General features: G+C 34.5%; 3 protein-coding genes and 1 pseudogene across 3 annotated transcripts; 2 read left to right on the forward strand and 2 right to left on the reverse strand.

Annotated features, from left to right (window-relative positions):
- Nucleotides 1-563: 563 nt before the first annotated feature.
- Nucleotides 564-3,136, forward strand: LOC135146815 (probable glycerol-3-phosphate dehydrogenase [NAD(+)] 1, cytosolic; annotated as a pseudogene).
- A 518-nt stretch (nucleotides 3,137-3,654) lies between these two features.
- Nucleotides 3,655-5,786, forward strand: LOC135147332 (UDP-URONIC ACID TRANSPORTER 1). The gene is made up of 4 exons (XM_064080430.1): nucleotides 3,655-4,241; nucleotides 4,618-4,721; nucleotides 5,080-5,308; nucleotides 5,434-5,786. Exons 1-4 carry the CDS (start codon nucleotides 3,780-3,782, stop codon nucleotides 5,578-5,580), a joined length of 942 nt encoding a protein of 313 aa, XP_063936500.1. The 5' UTR covers nucleotides 3,655-3,779; the 3' UTR covers nucleotides 5,581-5,786.
- Nucleotides 5,787-6,127: 341 nt separating this feature from the next.
- On the reverse strand, nucleotides 6,128-12,447 carry LOC135147045 (calcium-transporting ATPase 4, plasma membrane-type-like). The gene is made up of 7 exons (XM_064079323.1): nucleotides 12,062-12,447; nucleotides 10,755-10,809; nucleotides 8,708-10,632; nucleotides 8,477-8,635; nucleotides 8,089-8,260; nucleotides 7,690-7,988; nucleotides 6,128-6,702 (listed from the first exon to the last, which is right to left on the reverse strand). Exons 1-7 carry the CDS (start codon nucleotides 12,230-12,232, stop codon nucleotides 6,400-6,402), a joined length of 3,084 nt encoding a protein of 1,027 aa, XP_063935393.1. The 5' UTR covers nucleotides 12,233-12,447; the 3' UTR covers nucleotides 6,128-6,399.
- Nucleotides 12,448-15,707: 3,260 nt separating this feature from the next.
- On the reverse strand, nucleotides 15,708-19,823 carry LOC108227374 (mitochondrial acidic protein mam33). The gene is made up of 3 exons (XM_017402482.2): nucleotides 19,640-19,823; nucleotides 17,178-17,509; nucleotides 15,708-16,009 (listed from the first exon to the last, which is right to left on the reverse strand). Exons 1-3 carry the CDS (start codon nucleotides 19,748-19,750, stop codon nucleotides 15,832-15,834), a joined length of 621 nt encoding a protein of 206 aa, XP_017257971.1. The 5' UTR covers nucleotides 19,751-19,823; the 3' UTR covers nucleotides 15,708-15,831.
- Nucleotides 19,824-21,279: the final 1,456 nt, after the last annotated feature.

Here is a 21,279-nt window from a genome sequence, read left to right on the forward strand (position 1 = left end):
GAGAGGAGGGGAGGGGGAGGGAGAAGAGAGAGAGAGAGAGAGGAGGGAGAGGAAGAGAGAGTGGGAGGACGAGAGAGAAAGGGAGAGAGGAAAGAGAGGGAGGTAAGGGGGGAGAGGAGAAGGAGGAGAGCGGAGGGAGAGAGAGAGAGAGAGAGAGAGAGAGAGAGCAGAGAGAGAGAGAGAGAGAGATAGAGAGAGAGAGAGAGAGAGAGAGAGACGCGAGAGAAGAGAGAGAGAGAGAGACGAGGAGAGAGAGCGAGAGGAGAGAGCGAGAGAGAGAGAGGAGAGAGAGAGAGAGAAGAGATAGAGAGAGAGGCGAGGTGAGAGAGAGGAGAGAGAGAGAGAGAGAGAGAGGAGAGACGAGCGAGGAGGAGGGGAAGAGAGAGAGAGCGAGAGAGAGAGATGAGAGAGAGAGAGAGAGAGAGAGAGAGAGAGAGAGAGGAGAGAGAGCGAGAGAGAGAGAGAGAGAGAGGAGAGAGAGAGCGAGAGAGAGAGAGAGAGAGAGGAGAGAGAGAGAGAGAGAGGCCTTTTTATGTGGGGGTGGAAATCATGCTGCAATTTAGGATAGTTTGGGCTACCTGGGTATTGAAGTTGAAGATGGTGGGCAGTATTGAGGTGATGACTCGCAATTCGCACTCGAATGGGACTATTAGTAGCTACAATGGCTTGGAAGAAAAGCTTGATGAATTTCGACGAGTTCTAGGTAAGGCTGATGGTGATCTGCTGAAATTGTTGGTGTTGGAGCAGGTGCATGGGGCAGTGTCTTTGCAGCTTTGCTCCAAGATAGTTATGGTCAATTCCGGGATAAGGTACAAATCAGAATATGGAGGAGGCCCGGAAGAGCTGTTGATAGAGCTACTGCAGAAATTTGTTTGAAGTTATCAATTCGAGGGAGGATGTGTTGAGGAGGTTGATTAGGCGCTGCGCTTATTTGAAGTATGTGGAAGCAAGATTGGGGGATCGGACACTGTATGCAGATGAAATTTTGAAGGACGGATTCTGCCTGAACATGATTGATACACCTCTTTGTCCCTTAAAAGTTGTGACTAACTTGCAGGAGGCAGTTTGGGATGCTGACATTGTGGTCAATGGCTTGCCTTCAACTGAAACACGCGAGATTTTTGAAGAGATTAGCAAGTACTGGAAAGAAAGGATCAGCTCACCTGTTATCATCTCCTTGTCAAAGGGTATAGAGGCTGCCTTGGACCCTGTTCCCCATATAATTACTCCCACACAAATGATTAATGGGCAAGTAAGTCTTCTTCTTTTTTAATTATTTACTTGGTTCTTATTCTCCAGTTTTCTATCAAGATACCTGCAGTCATCTACATACTTCTTCAAGATTTGGAAACTCTGGCACTGACTTACTTCAAGTTTAACTAATTTTTGCCACAAATTGCATATAATCCTTTTCTTTTATACTTTACATAAAAATACTATGTAGTAATGAACTGCAATTGCGTGTTAACCCCAAAATCCATCTTCCACTACTTTGTCTATTTTGATCGAAGTGTTGAAAATCTTTTACAATTAACTAATTAAGGAAATTAGAGTTTTGGTATAAGAAACTTTTACTGTGATTCATATCCCCCTCTTCTGTATTATTATGAGAAAGTTAAGTTGTTTCACTAAAATTGTATTTTGCCAGCTGGAGTACCATTAGAGAACATTCTTTATCTCGGTGGACCAAATATTGCAGCAGAAATTTATAACAAGGAGTATGCTAATGCTCGGATTTGTGGGGCTGGAAAGTGGAGAAAAGCAGTTGCAAAGTTTTTAAGGCAGCCACATTTCATTGTATGGGACAACAGCGACCTTGTCACTCATGAAGTTATGGGAGGCTTGAAGAATGTCTATGCAATAGGAGCTGGCAAGTTTAAATAATTAAGCTGTATAAATGCATATAACACAACACCTTGCACCACATTATTCAAAAAAAAAAAAAACTTTTTAGCAAGGAAAATTTAACTGCAAATGAACATCTTTTACCTCAAACTTGAGTCTTATAGTTGATCTATTTTTCAGGAATGGTGGCAGCTTTGACCAAGGAAAGTGCTACCAGTAAATCAGTATATTTTGCTCATTGTACATCAGAGATGATTTTTATCACTCATCTGTTGACAGAAGAACCTGAGAAGCTTGCTGGCCCTTTGCTTGCTGATACTTACGTGACATTGCTAAAAGGTCGTAATGCATGGTATGGACAGATGATAGCTAAAGGGGAGCTGAGTCTTGATATGGGAGATAGCATCACAGGAAAGGGGATGATTCAGGTACTAACAAAGTACAGTATTTTGTTTGATCAAAATTTGCAGTATGCGATCTCCAATATATTTATAGCTCTAGAGCAGTATCAATTTCCTTAAAAGTTCCATTAAAAACCTATGGCCAACATTGAGAATCATAAGAGGATCACTTCAAGCCCTCCACTTAAGAGCAAAAGATTCATCAAGTCATTTGGATATAACTCTACCTTGTTAATATTTTTCTTTCTAGGGAGTATCAGCTGTAGAAGCATTCTATGAACTTCTGAGTCAGTTCAGTTTAAGCGTGCAACATCCTGAAGAAAACAAGCCTGTTGCTCCAGTCGAACTATGCCCCATCTTGAAGACGTTGTATAAAATACTTATAAAGAGGTGGAGCTTCATCGTTTTTCATATTTGTTTACATTGTTCAAGTACATACTACCAAATTTCTTCTAGTTATTTATTTAATTATGATTTCAGGGAACAACAGCCTTGTGGTATTCTTCAAGCCCTGAGAGACGAAACAATGAATGATCCTCGAGACCGCATTGAGATTGCTCAAAGCCATGCATTCTACAGGCCATCACTTCTTGGGCAGGTTGAAGGCAAAACCATCACTGCAAAGAACAACTGACAGAATCAACCAGTCATCATTCTTCTGCAACGAGATATATTATTCACTTATGCTGCAATAAATAGATTTTCTGCAATGATCGAAAAATATATGGTTGTGAACCTTCTAGACTCAAATCAAAGTTAAGGTTGTGTACATGGGGAGGGGATATTTGTGCAGTGGCATTCATATTTCATGGCCTTTAGAACATATGGATTTGGTGTAGTAGTATATAATTGTGCCATTCAAATTCAATGTATGATTTTTTTTTACTTCAGTTTTTCTATGGTTTTGCCGAGCTCTGAACACATGGGCTTCTTTACTTTTTCATCTTATATAATGTAGTATTTATTCCAATAATTCTCGAATACAAGAGAATTGAATCCAGGACACCACTGACACATTAAACCTTTATACTCGCCCTATTTTGATCCTTAAAAATGTGAACCTAATTAAATAATGTGCATCAGATGATAATTATATTCTCGGATGGAGGTTCGGTAATGCTTTCTAATGTTTTATATTTTTTTTAAAATATTTTTAATATTTTTCCTTCTATTCAAAAGTAAAAAATTTGAAAAATAAGTTATTGAACTAAATTTTATAAAATTTAAGATACGTATATAATGAAAAAAATCATACAAAATAAGTGAGAAGGAGTATTACAGAAGACTATAAAAATAAATCAAGAAGTTGCCGGTAAAACTTTACTATTTGGGTTTGATTGCATACATAGCGGACAGCCATTCTTACATTCATCCATCAAGGCCACACATTAATTCAACAAAACTTGAGTGCATGATTAATTCCATTTACCCCTTACAACAACGCAAAATTAAACAAACCCATGCCCTCATTAAATCTTCAATGAAACTTACCTCGACATATTTATCACAATCCTGCAAATTTTACAAGAAAAAATGGCACCAAATACAGGAAATGCAGCAAAGAAACAAGCCCTTTTCATATCATCCTTGATCGTGTTATGGTACTCATCGAATATCGGCGTTCTTCTCCTGAACAAATTTTTGTTGTCGAATTATGGATTTCGATTTCCGATATTCTTGACAATGTGTCACATGACAGCTTGTGCTGTCCTGAGTTATTTGTCCATCGTGTTCTTGAAAATCGTGCCGTTTCAGAGGATCAAATCTAAGTCTCAGTTTTTAAGGATCGCTACGCTGAGCGTTGTTTTCTGTGCCTCTGTTGTTGGGGGGAATATATCACTTAGGTATCTGCCTGTGTCGTTTAATCAGGCTGTCGGCGCCACCACGCCTTTTTTTACAGCCATGTTTGCTTATTTTATGACCTTCAAGAGGGAAGCTTGGGTTACTTATGTTGCTCTTATACCAGTTGTTGCTGGTGTTGTCATTGCAAGCGGGGTATGTTTTTCTCGGATTCAAAATTATGTGATTTAATCATCGGATTTTCTAGCGAGTTACCATAGACACATACTGACAACGACTTTTTAGTTAAATCTCTAATTCCATTAATAACAAAAATCGTCACCAAGACCTATGGGCATACACCAGAAAGAGTGAAGACCCTTTAGTTATTTACATTTCCAACATGGCTGTGGGCTCGCGCATATTCATCACACATGACCTTTATTTATGAATGATAGATACTTCAAAGCTGTAAATTCAATAAACGTTCATGTATCTTATCTTCTGTTGTCTTCTGACAGCCCAGTGTCTCTAGTTACGATAAATTAATTATGAACAAATGCATATTAATGTTTCGATCGGTTGCTATCAGGGGGAGCCAAGCTTTCACTTGTATGGATTCATCATGTGCATCAGTGCAACTGCTGCCAGGGCCTTTAAGTCTGTTCTTCAGGGAATTTTGCTTTCTTCAGAAGGGTAATTTCTTATGCTTACATGTATGATATCGCCATCAACACATGCATATCTTCTAGTATAAAGTTGTATAAAGCTAGTACCCCGTCCATAAGACTCCTGCGTCAACAAAGTCCCCTCGTAGACAGCCTTACCAACTATTTATATGAATTCCCTGTGCAAAAGAAAGTCTTTTTAAACCCCTATTGTAAGAAAATATAGTAAAAATGAAGTTAATAATGCAGAAGCACAGGAGGAAACTTTCAATAATTCATTTGACAATCAATCTCCATAGCAATATCTAATTATAAGTTCATATTAACTTGTCCGCAACTTAACATTAATTGTGACACAGCCTGTTTTATTTCAATCATTATTTCAGGGAGAAGCTGAACTCAATGAATTTGATGCTTTATATGGCCCCAATTGCTGTTGTAGTTTTGTTGCCTGCAGCACTTTTCATGGAACCAGATGTGGTAGAAGTCACAGTAACACTTGGATTAAAACATACATTTATGTGGCTGCTTCTTTTTCTCAATTCAGTAATGGCTTATTCAGCCAACTTAACCAACTTCTTGGTGACCAAGCATACGAGTGCTCTAACACTCCAGGTATTATCCCTCTCACACACTAGCAATTTAATCACACTGCACGATCCACTGTAAAATTTAAGCTTGCATGTGATGTGTTCGTTTGAGTCCATCTCGGCTGAATGCCTGAATGTGTGAGTTGTCAGGTACTGGGCAATGCAAAAGGCGCAGTAGCTGTTGTTATCTCTATACTGTTGTTCCGAAATCCTGTCACCTTTCAGGGAATAGCTGGTTATTCAATGACTGTTATGGGAGTGGTTGCTTATGGAGAAGCTAAAAGAAGATACAAATAATCCTCAGTCCATGCACCGGCATTCTTCTGTACAAACATATTTTCCTTGCCCTAATATAGTAGGCTTTAGTGAGTTAGATTCTGGTTCTGGTGCTTCCAGATATCTTTGGGACAAGACAATTAGTTTCATGTGATGTCCTGTATATTATACCAAAGTCTTGCATCCAGTTGTAGGAGCTAATCTTGTAATATTCAACTTCTCTTTCACTCTGCACAGATCAAATGGGCTTTATTATTTTATACCTACATTCACCTATACCACTGATTTTTACCTGTATAATGACTTATTTCAAGAAAATAAAAATCTTTTAAACACGTTTCTTATTTGCATAAATAAATAGTTATTTTCAGGAAAAAACACATACTTATGTAATTTTCTCTAGAAATTAATCACTTATTTTGAAAAATAGAATAAGTCAGACGAACTGTCACCAATAATAAGTTCCTATGTTCCCATCTATGTAGGAACTAGGAGGTGTCGCATTTTCAGGAGAATAAAACTCGTTCAGCCATACAGAAAGCCTGAATTGGCATAAAACAATTATAAATAAAGAAAAGGTAGACATGTATACAAATTTAGCCTCTACACAGTGCTCATGAACTACAAAACCAGCTTATAAGAAAACCACCTCAAGTTCGTAGAACAAAAGTACTTTGCAACTTTGCTCAATACTTGCTGAACAGTGGATCTATCCAAAGAAAACATACAGTGGTTTGGTCAAGTTAACATTAAAAGATTAGTTCGTACGGTCCAGTATTTGATATTGTGGTAGACCCGTGTTATTTTTTCCCAGAAGAAGAGTACTTATTTCTCTTCATATCATACAGCTTCTGGTCCCGTGGCGAGCCGATCATAACCATCATGGTGCTTGGGAACTCTTCTTTCAACAGGAATGCACTTCAAAACAACTGCAATAGGCATGCCTACAAATCCAATTAGGATGCTCAGTAACCACAACTGCCAACTCAGCGGCACAGTGCTTGCGAAGGCCCCTAGGAACTCGACTATTATAACTTGAAATATCACTGTGGCCAACATGACACCAATAAATATCCAGCTACTGAACATGCCACGGAAAATATTGATCTTTTCAATATCTCGGCTGTTTATCTCGTTAAAGACCTGAAAATAAAAATAGTGAGCAAGATATTATTATTATTTAGCTGCGAGTGATTTTCTCTATCATGTACTCTATTAAGGAAGTAAAAAGAGAAAAAAGAATCATGAAACAATCATTCTGCCCTCAAAAATTCAACTGACCAAACTAGAGCATAATGCCAGTTCCAGAAGACAACTTAAAGCATTTCCTACTACAATCACACATGATATTTGGATTGCACCCACAAATTATGTTTGTACTTAAGAACCTTGATGCTACATGAGATACTCCAGAGGACCCCTTTGTGGATCAAGATGACCCAAAATAAAGTTATGTTCCAGAAATGTGTTTGTGGGTTTACATGCATTTGCTAAAAACTAAGGCGAAGATACATCTCTTTAACCACAAGTTCTGCTTGTAATATATTTCTATAACTGGCTTAGTACCCTAGCACATGAGTTGGCCCAGGCCATTTTGGACAGGAATGAGTAATCTGTATATAGGTTATGTTGAGGCTTAATGTAAATGTGATGCAGGACAGAACTCCAAAACAATTAAAACTAGAACAAGATAAGCTTCGAAGGATTATCCACCCAAGAAAGGAGAGATAGGGACACAACGTAAATTATAAATACTGCAACTGTAACCACAGGCCTACAGACTATGGGGCTTATAACAAATAAACTAATAACTAAAGCGTACGTAACTATTAAATAAAATAATATTCTGGATATTTAATATACTTGTTTATTTCCAATTTGGTCCCTTATCATAATCTGCTCAAAACATAAAGTTACACCGCTTAAAAAACATGGTGCTAAACTAGGGCTAAGGAGGTAATATAGCCTTAAATGATTACAGACCAAAATTCAGATGAGTACCTGGAACTATTGACAACTATAGGTGGCCACATAGCAAAGATGGTGCTAAACTAGGAATAAGGAGGTAATATAGCCTTAAATGATTATAAAAACTGCCAGCAAAATATAAATTCAAATCCCGAACAGTACCTGGCAGAATACAAAGGTATTAAATATGAAGGTATTGACAATAATGGTAGCATCTGAACCATTGAGTCCCAGAATTTGCTTCCCTGCAAAATTGAACACGAACAGAACGACCATTTGGTAAATACTCTGACCTGCTATATTCCTCCACATTGCTCTGGTTATAAAACTCACACCCCTCCCCACTGGGGGCCTATTCATCAATCCTTCATGTGCTGGTTCGGTAGCCAGTGCCAATGCACCTAATGTGTCCATAATCAGATTGACCCAAAGCAACTGCACAGCAGTGAGGGGAGCAGATCCTGAAAATGAAATGTAAAATTTACCACTAAAATGAATACTCAATCAGTTAATTGTTAAAATAAAGGAAATAAATAGTTTAAGCTCAAAGGAGAAACGGACCAGAGATGCATGCTGAAATGAAATTGATCATAAGAGCAACAATATTAACAGTAAGCTGAAACTGAACAAACTTTTGGATGTTAATGTATACAGCACGCCCCCATTTGGCAACATTTACTATTGTTGAAAAGTTGTCATCCAATATAATGACATCAGCATTTTCTTTGGCAACCTGCATGTTCAAATCGTGAGAGCTTAAGGATTAGAAGTGATGAAAAGCATGCTAAATCAAAATATCAATACTTACTACTAAATGTCTACTAACAAGGCTTAGGTTCTTATAATACTAAAACGGACTGAGAGTAGATGTTAGACTGGGGAAAAGGTAAACAGTATCATTCTATATAAGCAGAGAAAAGAATTCTCATAGTAGATGACATAATCAGACCTCTGTTCCAGCTATACCCATTGCAAGTCCAATGTCTGCTTCGTGCAAAGCAGGAGCATCATTTGTTCCATCACCAGTTACAGCAACCACCTCTTTATGGATGCTCCTTAAATTGGTTACCAGCTTGTGCTTGTCCAAAGGCAAAGATCGAGCCATTACCTATAAACAAGCATATTCAAATCAACTGCATCTTCGCATAGATAACAAATACTATTGCGGTTAATTAACCACCTGAATATGTGGTACTATCGCCATCAATTCATCTGGACTTTTGTTGCGAAAATCTGGTCCTTCAATGGCCAAACCACCTTCAGTGAGTATTCCACATTCTTTTGCAATGGCCTTCGCTGTGTTAATGTTGTCACCAGTGACCATACGCACAGTTATTCCAGCAGCTAAACAAGTTCGAACAGCATCCTTGACCCCTGGGCGTACAGGATCTTTAATACCAACTACTGCAATCAATGTATAACTACTATCAGGCAAACCGATCCCATCACAATTGTTGTCAGTATCCTTAAATGCCAAACAGATTGTTCTTAAAGCATCACAGGCAAAACCATTGATGACATCTGTGATGTTTTGTACGAATTCCTCCGACAGGTCAACTGTTTCCCCGTTGTAATCAATTACCTTATCACACATTCCTAATACAATCTCTGATGCGCCTTTGCAGAAAGCTCTAGTTCTACCATCTGGAAGAGCCACAAGAACAGACATCGTCTTTTTAACAGAATTGAAGGGTTCGACTTTTAGCATCTTGATTTCTCGACGCTGTGCATCAAAATCACCACCCAGTAGCAATCCGTATTCTACAAGTGCTGATTCTGTTGGTGTACCTAGTACAGAAGTTTTTCCATCTTTATTTTTGACAACCTCTGAAGCAGTATTCTGAAATATAGCCTGCAAGAGAAAGGGTAATACATTTTCTGATACATCAGAATGATTAGTATTATGATTTTCACCATCTTTCATCTCTTCAGGTTTCCCACATACCCATATCTTATCAACTACCATATGGTTTGTAGTTAGTGTTCCTGTTTTATCTGTGCATATGCAAGTAGCAGAACCCATTGTCTCACATGCGGAAAGATGCCTCACAAGTGCCTTGTCATTCATTAACTTCTTCATTGCAAAAGCAAGGCTCAATGTCACTGCCAGAGGTAGTCCTTCTGGAACAGCAACAACAATTATGGTCACTGCAGTAGCAAAGTAATTCAAAAGCTTCATAGCATCAACTGAAGTCCAACTGGTGAACTCATGGTGAATTGCTTTCTCCACCAAGAATCTTACTGTCAGAACAGAGAATGTCAGCACAGCAAAAATCAAGCCAATCTTGCCTATGATTGTAGCAACACCATTCAGCTTCACCTGTAGTGGAGTCTCATCTTCACCTCCTTCACTCAATGTTTCCATCAACTTGCCCCATTCAGTTCGCATACCAACAGTGGTCACCAGCATCTTACCTGAACCATCTTGCACCTTGGTCCCTGCAAGTAGAAAAGGATTTTTCTCATTTATATTCACTGGCTCACTCTCCCCAGACAAGCTTGACTCGTCAATTAACAAGCTGTATCCTGATATAAACAATCCATCAGCTGGAACTTGATCTCCAATCGATAAGTGGACAACATCCCCAACAACCAGGTCAAATATGGACACCTTTTGTCTAGTTCCATCTCTTGTTACATGAACAGATATTTTCTTCTTCTCCTTGTCCAGATCTTTAAACTGCAAGGATTGATTATAATCACTAATTGCAGTCACCATGACTACCAGAAAAATACTAAGTATGATTCCTAACCCATCATATATGCCTTTTGGCAACCCTTCAGTGGCAAGTCCTACACCTATAGAAACCACAGCACAAACAATAAGGATAATAAGGGTCAAATCATGTAAAGCCTCCCAGACAAACAGCCAAAAACTTTTAGATGGTTTTTCAGTATATCTGTTGACGCCCAAGAACTTTTGCCGTTTAGGCAAGTCAGTTGTCTCTACTCCCTCATCCAGTGAGACATTTAATTCAGCTGCCACTCCACTTACTCCCTGGTGCTCTTCCAAGACTTTATTGTTACGGCTTCTGATAATCTTTGCAATCTTATCAGGATTAATATTATAACCTGCATCTATAGCCTCTTTGGAGGGCTTTAAGGCTGCAAAAGAAAAAAAAACTAATAAACAAAAAGGATACACATAAGTACTTATGTGGCATCCAAGACCATAAATCATCTTACAGTTCTACCCTAATACAAGTATATATAAATTAAACACTTACCTTCGATAAACTTGTATGCTGCCTTAATTGTTGTAACAACAAGTCGCAGATCTTCCTGGTATATATTGATATTAAAAAAAAAAAAAAAATCAGACTTATATCCATAACAAAATTGTAAGGATGGTTCTAAAGAAATCTATAATAATGTTATTAACATAACTATATTTGATCAAATTCTGTCAAAACCTAGTTACCATTTTTTATGAATATAGAGAAACTAAAAGAATGAAAGTTGAAGTCAATTTCCATACATTTAAAAAAAAATGTCCACCAGAGTTTCTAGCACATATGAGCTTCTGCAAAAGCTTTCCATAAAAGACCTAAAGTCAATAACCACCATAATCTACCTAAAATTAATCACCTCCCAAATTTAATCTCAACAGCATTTTGCATAATTTTCCCTGGTGTTAAATGTAATTCAAAATTAACCAACAACATTTTCATTTTCAATTCCAGGAGACAACTACATATTATATTCGTTTAATTGTCTCATAATCATCAAGGGATACTCCCATCCACACTAAGTAAACTCTAATGCAAATTGAGAGAGCTGTAAGACCATTTGATTGAGAGACTAATAATAATTGTAAGCTTAGTATTTGATCAATCTCAATGAATGTTATTAGCTCTGTAGGGCAAGTTGCCCTAAAGAGCTAATAACATCATAGATGTTTTTCGAGATTTAGAACTCCTCGAATACCAGAAACATATAAGCATGATACCCTATAATTCATATAATATCCGAGGGAAAATGATTGTTTGGATCTGAGCAACACATCCATGGTGACATGAATACCATCAAATTAAATTGATTAAGTGGGTTGTTTTAGGATCAATCCTGGCCAAAAACGTTTTCAGGCTTATGTTTAAGCAATACATAGATAGTTAAGTACTTCATTCCAGGTTATGACCACTTCTTTGCCTTCCAGAACATTGGTGAACATACAGCATACAACATACTCACCCGGCAAGGCAGAGCCTAGCCGAGATAATAGTGAAGCCCAGTACCAATATTCCCAGTTCCATTTCATAGCTTAATTAATTAAATTTTAAACTAATTGCTATGTTTCGCTGGACCACTAAAAATTATAAATACAATATAATATTTAAATATTATTATCATTTATTCATAAATAAATTATAGTAGCAGTTAAAATAGCCACAAAAATTTAAGAACTGTACCTAGGGTTTCACTTAAGAACTACGCGTATTTTTCACAAAATATCAAATCAATACAATAACATAATATTATCTGTATTTGTACCAATATTTTAATATATCGGCCTTTTAACACCACACACCAGTACCTGAATCTTTTGAACCTTGAGCTTCTGCTCGTTGCGTTTCGCCAGATCGACAATGTGACGGAATCGACGGCGGCGATTCTTCACTATCCCGACGGCGTTTCTCCACCGGAGCTGCGCTTCCTCCGGCGCATGCTTCGCCGGAATATCAAAGTCCTTGAGATAATTCTCCATCTTTGTTACTTAATACTCAAATTTCTCCTGGTATGAGCAGCTATGGTGCTATAGAGACATGGATTTATATGTATTTATGTAAGTAGAGGTGGTGAAGCAGAGCAGAAGAGAGCAAATATATTGAACGCCGTGTTTGTGGTTATTTAAACCGTAAAAGTCGGGGGCAGTGGCCAGTGTGTGTTTGTTGATTTGACGTGTCCTGATCTCCCAATATTCAACGTTCATAAATTATCATTATTTTTTAGATGTAAAGTATCAGCCAGGACTTTTCTCTGTGTTTTTATTAGGTTGTTTTTATTAAGTTTACTTTTTCTCTGTTATTTCGAATTTAACTCAACTCATAAAATTAGGTCGGAATGATATATTTTATACATATTAATTCTGTAAATAGAAACAAAATTCTAATTAAATTAATTTAACTAATTTAGTGATTTTTAATTAATAAAAATCAAATTCAATCGCAGTATAATGTATATTCCTTAATTCATCATGAAACTCACACTCAAATTATTCGACAAAAATTATCGAATAATAAATATCTAATAAAATTAAGATGTCAATGTGAATATTTTAAACTAAAATTTTTGACTCATTTTACCTTCCTATGTACTACTAGTATGATTGTATGTCAATAAACTGGATTCGAAAAAAAAAAACAGCGTAATCTTTGACATATGCTATATGCATCCCCTATTCCCCTGTTTCTGTCATGATATTTTCAAACTTTACATTTATATTGCAGTTTTAATTTCTAGCCTGTCAAGAAACTTCTGTCAGCAGCAGTACATGATTTCATGTTCAAATTAATCTGCATTCTCAAAAGTTTAAAATCTAATCGAGATCTAAAGTTCCTTTATATGAACTTTTAAACAAATATTTTAAATTAATTCTGAGTGGAGCACTGGAATGTATAAAACGGAAAAGATGATGAAAAGGAAGATACGATTAAACTGTTCGAGAAAAGCAAAATGAATATATAAAGAGCACGATGGTAGATGCGAGGGGAAAATGGGCTTCCGATATATATTTATCTGTCGATTTTCTAGTAATTTACTCCTTTTTCATCGCCGCCACCTTTTTTATTTTATTGATGCTTTCCTTTTCAATTCATTATTCTGTATAGTACTATTATTCTGCACCAAGCAAGTCTCCTGTGCACGGTAGTCAACCAACGACCACCACCCCACAGGCACACGCACATCCAGTATGCATCCAATATTCGAATTCAAAGTTTCCTCCTTTGAGAGGTGCCCCTTGATGGACCATATAATCTAGAGGTAATTGCATATCGCACCCCCCAGTATTATCAAAAAATGATAGAATACCTATATTTTGAGAAATTCAACTCGCACTTCTTATCTTTAGTATTCAAGCCCGAGATGCATCCCCTGCCGTTAACTCATTGCACTGCGTTAAGTCACTATACATATAATTGCAATTCGGACCCCCTAAGTTACGTTCAAAAACGATGTTGTGCCCATATTTTTGGAAACCCAAATCGCACCACCTATCATTACATCTCAGAAACGATACGCACACCCTCCGTTGAATTTCATTAACTTCCGTTAAAATACACATCCGTCTCAATTTATATGTCCGTTTTGCTTTTTGAGGAGTCAAACTGACTAATTTTTGACCAACTATTTGAAAATATGTATTTATTATTTTAAAAAATAGAAAATTACATATTAAAATAGACTAGATTTAATTTTTATTGATATTTTTTTGATCAATTTTTTCAAACAAAATAATTAAAATTTATATATTTTAATCAATATAAAATTTATGTATTATTCATAATATATATCACATAATATTTATTTTTATATTTAAAATAGTGTATATTTTAAGTACTTAATACATATGTCACTAAAAATTTAAAATCATTCAATATGTAAAATCATTTTGACTTGGGGATAAGTTAATTAAGCAAAAATTTTAAAAAAAAACATCAAAAAGTAAATCTAATCTATTTGTTTTCGCAAATAATAGAAGGTCCGAATTTCGCAAATAATGATTTTAAATTTTTAGTGACATGTGTATTAAGTACTTAAAATATACACTATTTTATATATAAAAAATAAATATTATGTGATATTTATTATAAATAATACATAAATTTATATATTGATTAAAATATATAAATTTTAATTATTTTGTTTGGAAAAATTGAACAAAAAAAATTTAAAAAAATATCAATAAAAATTAAATCCAATCTATTTTTAATATGTAACTTTCTATTTTCTAAAATAATAAATACATATTTTCAAATAGTTGGTCAAAAATTAGTCAATTTGACTCCTCAAAAAACAAAAGGAACATATAAATTGAGACGGAGGTGTATTTTAACGAAAGTTAACGAAATTCAACAGAGGGTGTGCGTATCGTTTCTGAGATGTAAAGATAGGTGGTGCAATTAGAGTTTCCAAAAATATGGGCATAATATCGTTTTTGAACGTAAGTTAGGGGGTCCGAATTGCAATTACGGAGTGCAAAGAGTTAACGGAAGTTAACGGCAGGGGGTGCATCTCGGGCTTGAACACTAAAGATAAAGATAAGGGGTGCGAGTTGAGTTTCTCAAAGTATAGGTACTCTATCGTTTTTGAACGATACTTAGGAGGTGTGATATGCAATTACCTCTATAATTTATGTTAGACTATGAACTAATTTATATTAACTGTTCTGTGTGTTTTTTAGAATAAATCTTGATACACATCCTTAAACACTACAAACTCACTACCTAAATTATAAGACTAGTATATACTATATTGCACTATAAATAACTGTTTTTCTTTTTATTTTCTTAAAATGGACCCGCCAGTGACATTCTTTTAATACTAGTAGTGTATTTGTAGTGTATAAGGATGTGTGCCAAGACTTACTCGTGTTTTTTATTATATATGTTAAACATAATTTTGTTTTACAAATACATATATAACTATACTTGTATATTAGTTAAAAAATAATTAATACATGTGTTTAAACTCAAAAAAAAATTACAAATAAAGAATTACGAGGGATACATTTTAATGGATTTTAAACAATCTCAATTAAATATCATCGAATTAAAGCATAATTTAAAAACCCCATTAAACACCTCAAAATTTTAATGAATTTCAAATAATCACAATTGAATACCCTCGAATTTCATAAATGAAGAATAATCCTTTAAAATCTGAATCCAATACCATCTTCAATCATAATTTTATAAATAAAGCAATTTCATCTTCATTTTCACATTTTTCACTTTATATCTTTATTCCATCTCCAACCATTACTTCATTTTATAAATAAAGCAATTTGTGCTTTATCTTCAAGTAACTTTATATATATAGTAGGATAGTGCATGACTTTATATATAAAGATAGAGTAATGGATGATTGGAGATGGATTACTCTATTTATAAAGTTAAAAGTGAAGAAATATGAAATTTAGAGTGATGGTTAGAGATGCCCTAAGTTAACGTTAAGTCAGAGGTCACAAGTCACAATTTAATATGAGCCAAACCGCCTCACAATCAATGTCAAAGTTTTGTCCAACAATAGTACATTGTGCATGTAGAAGCAACATGAGCACATTAATCTAATCCTCTAAATTGCCTAAGAATCAGTCTCTTGGCCTTGAGCTATATAAGCTTTCAATTTCTCCAGCCAGTTCTCATACTGATTTTGTTCCTTCTTATGTAGGTGCAGGAGGAGGAAGTTGGTGAGGCTTTTTCCAATCCCCTTTGTCACTAAATATTGCTTGAGTTCATCCTGCAACTGGGGATCCAAAGTACTGCAAAAAGAAAGGTAATTTCTATTAACCACGATTTGAAGTACCAAGAGCGAAGAACATATGCTATAATTTGGAAGTAAAGCCCAATACTGATTTTCTACCCGTATTTCTTCCAAAGTTGCAAGTTATCTAGTTTTCAAATGACTAATGTACAAGCCTCGTGTTACCAACACAACCCTCCACTATTCCAACTCAGTGTTGACCTTTTTCTCTTCTCAATTTTCAGCTGTCATAGCAATGCCGTAAGCAAATAACTTACACCCAAGAGATACTCCTCGGTCTCAACTTTCGCAATCTTGCTCGCATGCACATATCTAGTATTGTCCTAACATGTTCATGGTTCCCTACTACCCTCAATGCTCAAATTAAAATTAGCTTAATACCCAAAACTATACACATATACATACATACTTTTCATAACTCATATGCGTGCGTGTGTGTTAAGTTCTGTGGAGACAACAATTTATAAAATACCTTGAGAATTATGTAATTTTTGCAAGTAAAATATTGCAAAATGTATTTTTCTACAAAACATGTTTTACAAGTTAAAAAACATGTTCTGCTCATAGAATATAACATGTTGAGTGAAAGAATAAATTTTTCAATATTTTAATTGAAAAACTTACATGGTCTCTGCGGTCTCCATAGAACTTTTATCTATATATATCAATTTCGCTCTATATCTCTGTGGAGTGTGTAGCTAATAACAAACTTGGGATATATATGACTACTGTTTGAGATACCATTACAAAAAGAATTAATTGAGTACAAAAACAAAAATATTATTTACTTCTAATCATATAGCCTCATGACACTTATTTTCTTATATTATTCCATATCATAAGATGCATATACTCATATCTTGGTAATTTCCTGTACCATCAAATTTGTATAAGTTCAAGGAAAACTCATCAACACCTCTCTAAGATAAAGGAAAATGATAATCCATACAATATAAAATTGTTTCAAGCAGTCAGCAGTCATCACTCATGTAATCTCTGTATATTTAAAAAAAGAACATAATTGAATGGGAGGATGGAAGATAAAACAACAGAATATGCCTTCACTAACTTCAGTTTCACGGATTCATTTAATGAGCTAATAAGGACTAAATGTAAGAGAGACAAAACAAAGTCAGTCTGTGTCCTTTTTAACAAAAAAAGCTTACCTAAATAAGGGACCTCTATAAAGTGAAGACCCCAAACTGCTTGTTGACGGGAGATAGTGAGCATGACGGATATTAAACTCAATGCCATCTTCACCTTTACTGAAAACTCCACAGTCAAATTGCAATATAGAGCTTAATCCAGGCTTTTTAATGCATACCTTCATCAAAGCTTCCCTGGGAAGCCTATCATCGTCTTCAATGGTTTCTTCACCAAGCAAAGCAGTAACAGCAAGTTCCTCACCTGAATTGCACGTCTTTCTCAAAACCACATCTTCAGAACGAGGAGAATCCCAGTCCACCACAAAATCTCCCAATGGTTCAGTTTTATCATTCTGCATTCATGTCCAAATTTTAGAACATTCAGAATTTTAGCAAAGTAAAAATCAGTAATATATAGACCCAGCAATTTTGTACACGACAAGAAACTTAGTGTCTGTTTTTATATTTTTGAGTACACGACAATACGACATAAAAGTACACCACACAGAAGTACACTGCATAAACTAATTTAAATATTTTAAGTTATAATAGCTATATGTATTTTCTTTGTATAAATATACATATTTTTACAATATTATATGTAAATATAATGTAAACATGTATATTAATGTAAATTAATAAAAATATACATTATATTTTTGTTATTATATAGTGACACGCGATAACACGACACATAAAGTACATGACATGAAGGTACACAAACTCTAAATAGGTCGTGCTTGGGCTTAACGTTCAGTACCCAAAACACTAAAGTACCCGACATACACGAATTGCCAGGTCCGGTAATAAGCATATACTAATACCAATGCATAACAAAATGGTATAGAAATTGATAGTGTCCACTTAAGATAACTTTAAAGTGGCATGGGCAAAAAACCTCAATGGTATTGATAAAGATATATTCAAATTCCGGATTTTCCATTGTCGACCAAGATTAAGAACATTAGCGCACATGTACATTGATCCATGTTTATATAATTCTAAAACACATAATTTTTTAAGATTAATACCTAATTATGCCAGCACTAAAGTCTATCTATATAGTGATGAATGAGAATAAGATGATAACTTGTGTGACTTCTCATTTTGCTTTCAACAAGCCTTTTGACTTCTTTTTTTTTTATATGTAATCTGACTTCGTTTTACTTATTAACGAGTACAATGCAGTCAAAAGGCTTGAAGACGGAAACACCACAAACACATCACAAGTTTAATAAGAATACATTCAATCAATAAGCATAAAAGAACACATAGATGACCATATATCAATGTGTGTTTGTGCACAAGTTTAAATTTCATAATCCTCACATTCTTTCTCATGTTAGCAAATTTCATCTCATACTCTCTTAATTCTAAACTTAGAGCATCTCCAATAAACTCTTTATTTGAGCTCTTATATTAAAAAATAAAAAGCCATGTCAAATTTTGAGCTCCAAGAGACTCTTAGAGGCTCTTTAAAAGCTTAAGAGGCTCTTCTCTCTCCTCAATTGTAGGAGCCACTAGATAGCTCTTAACTAATATTTTATTATAAGTTTGTTCCACTTACTCTCTTTCTTTCCACTTTCTTTTGTCTTTTTATGAATTCAATGTACTTTTAATAATATAAAAATAAATAAAGAGTGGATATAAAGAACATTGTTGGAGTACATGTACACTAAATTGCTAAGAGCTAATAATTTATATTATATTTAAGAGTGATTCTAAGAGTCTATTGGAGATGCTCTTAACAAGTTTAAACTTCATAATCCTCACATTCTTTCTTATGTTAGCAAAATTCATCTTGTACTCTTTTAATTCTTAATTAAATATATCTAAACATTACTTAAAGAAAATATGTTGAGACTTGAATTCGAGAGAAAAAGTACATGATCTAATCTGTGAACTTAGAAATTCAGGACTTAATTTTAAAAAAAAATAAAATATCAAAGGAGTATTTTTATTTCTGAACGTGTCCTCTGGTCTAGTATGACATTGCATCTTTCAAACCAAATCCGGGAAAAATAGTAGAGTACCTTAACCAGGGGACCAGGCATAGGAAATACTGAAGAAACTACTGAGGTCTGAATATATATATACATGTCTGAATAATTGCCCCCACCCCGCCGCCCCCGCCCCTGCTAATTCCAATACTCATCAGTAACCAACTCCATCGCTTTCTGCAAAGCAAATTCCTATATGTATATATCGATGAAAACCAAGCTACTAGTCAAACTCAAAGTCAGGTGTCAGCTCCTCCTCGACTATAAAACCTAAAAACTTAATGTACCTTCTGTCCGCGTAAATAACTTTATAACCCACAATTCACCCATGTTTTCGGCAATCGAACAATCAAACAATTAACATATTCGCTGTTAAGAGCAAATTAAAATTTAAAATACCTAAATGCTAGAATGACACACGGTATATTGAATTAGATATATAAGTGTGTATCTGAAAAATGAACAAGAGGGAAATAAGAGGACCTTGAATCGGTTGGAGGAAAGCTCGTGAGATGACTCGGACTGCAAAATCTTGAGGAGATTTGAATTACATTTTCGACTTAGCTTCATAATTGCTGTTGTTACCCGAGGCATTTTTATATCTCCCTGCTTTTACTCTCCAACAAAGCTGCTTGGGATTGGAATTTGTGATGGTGTTGGTAACAAATCAAAATTTGAGCGAATTGGGGTGGGGCGAAAATCACAAAATTGACCACGGCCCAAAACACAGCCCAAATTAATATGAATGAATTCACCGTTTAATAACGAGAGGCCCTGTAGTTTTGCAGTTAACCCAAGTTGGAACTAGCTTAAAGAAAACGGTTTTTCTGGTTTCTACTCAGGACACGTGCTAAACACCAAAATTTATAAATTTGATTGATTTTGATTGTTTGCCACCAATCAAACTCCACTATACTTATGAAATCTGGAGCACTAGACAAACCCTAAAGAAAATTCAAAGTAACTAAAATTTAATGTAAAACTGATCTAAATTATAGTTAATACTCCCTCCGTCCCCCTGAATTATATACATTAGAGGACGGGAGAGCGGCACGGACTTTAATACTCCTGTAAAGTATAGTTCCGCAGCGTATTTTTAAGATTTTTTTTTCTGAATAAAAGTTTGAATGTTATATTTTTATTCAGAAAAAGAAAATTTTGAAAATAAGTTATAGAACTATCTTTTATAAGAGCATTGAAGTGCGTATCGAGCAGTGTAAAAGAAACGTATAGAATTAAATGGAACGGAGGGAATATGATATAAATTTTATATAACATATAATCAAATTGATTTAAGTGATTTAACGGTTATGAAACCATCTTCGACTATGCTACTAAAATGATTAGCTAAAATATATGAAATACAATTTGCTAGCTTGTTGGGTACCTAGTGGAATTGACTATAATGATTAGTTATATTTAAGGAATAATACGGCATTTCTGTTTAAAATTATTATAAATAAAATATATTAATTTAGTTTGATAATAAATAATATTTTTTATTATAATTTTGAAGAGAATTTGTTAATGTGAGGGCCTATTAGACGGTGAAAAAATGTATTTGGAGTAAAAAAATTTACATGCTTGTTTTAAAAAAAACTGTGAATTAAAGATTTTTCGATATGAAATGAAAGAGTACATTGTGATAATATAAATAATGAACAGAATTTTACATATTTACTTTTAATCGTATAATACATATATAAATGATCAAAGATTTACATATCTGCTTTCAATAATATAATATACTTATGAATCTTTGTTAAAAATTGAGGAATTATATTTACGTACTAGATTTCTTATTTTAAGATTGATTTTAAGGAGTTCGGTTCGGTGTGTTATAAAATTAAATTTCTCATATTCCTAAAATATGAGTATATTATGTTAAAGGGACATATGAGTATAAAGAAGTGAAATTTAAATAAATTGTATTTTTCATACTTTTATTAATATATAATTAATTAAATATAAATTATAAATGTCAGATTAATGCAATAAATTAATATGTTTTGTATAAGAATGATTTTTTAAAATTATTTTTGTTATTTCAAATTAAATCTAAAATTTTCAAATAAAACCCTTGTTTAGGCCACATAAGTTGCACTTATTTTTCACTTATATCT

The sequence above is a fragment of the Daucus carota genome, chromosome 6, assembly GCF_001625215.2.
Source record: "Daucus carota subsp. sativus chromosome 6, DH1 v3.0, whole genome shotgun sequence".
In the NCBI taxonomy this organism is placed as follows: Eukaryota; Viridiplantae; Streptophyta; class Magnoliopsida; order Apiales; family Apiaceae; genus Daucus; species Daucus carota.

Bases quoted from the DNA above. Each gene is read 5' to 3' on its own strand.
- LOC135147332 (XM_064080430.1), top strand. From the start codon at position 3,780: ATGGCACCAAATACAGGAAATGCAGCAAAGAAACAAGCCCTTTTCATA. The intron at 4,242-4,617 runs GTATGTTTTTCT...GGTTGCTATCAG, and splicing joins GTGTTGTCATTGCAAGCGGG to GGGGAGCCAAGCTTTCACTT. The intron at 4,722-5,079 runs GTAATTTCTTAT...TCATTATTTCAG, and splicing joins ATTTTGCTTTCTTCAGAAGG to GGAGAAGCTGAACTCAATGA.
- LOC108227374 (XM_017402482.2), bottom strand. From the start codon at position 19,750: ATGCCTCGGGTAACAACAGCAATTATGAAGCTAAGTCGAAAATGTAAT. The intron at 17,510-19,639 runs GTCCTCTTATTT...ACATGAATGCAG, and splicing joins TTTCCTCCAACCGATTCAAG to AATGATAAAACTGAACCATT. The intron at 16,010-17,177 runs GTAAGCTTTTTT...TTCTTTTTGCAG, and splicing joins TATAGAGGTCCCTTATTTAG to TACTTTGGATCCCCAGTTGC.
- LOC135147045 (XM_064079323.1), bottom strand. From the start codon at position 12,232: ATGGAGAATTATCTCAAGGACTTTGATATTCCGGCGAAGCATGCGCCG. The intron at 8,636-8,707 runs GTGGTTAATTAA...GCTTGTTTATAG, and splicing joins CGATAGTACCACATATTCAG to GTAATGGCTCGATCTTTGCC. The intron at 7,989-8,088 runs GTCCGTTTCTCC...TTTCATTTTCAG, and splicing joins CATTTCAGCATGCATCTCTG to GATCTGCTCCCCTCACTGCT.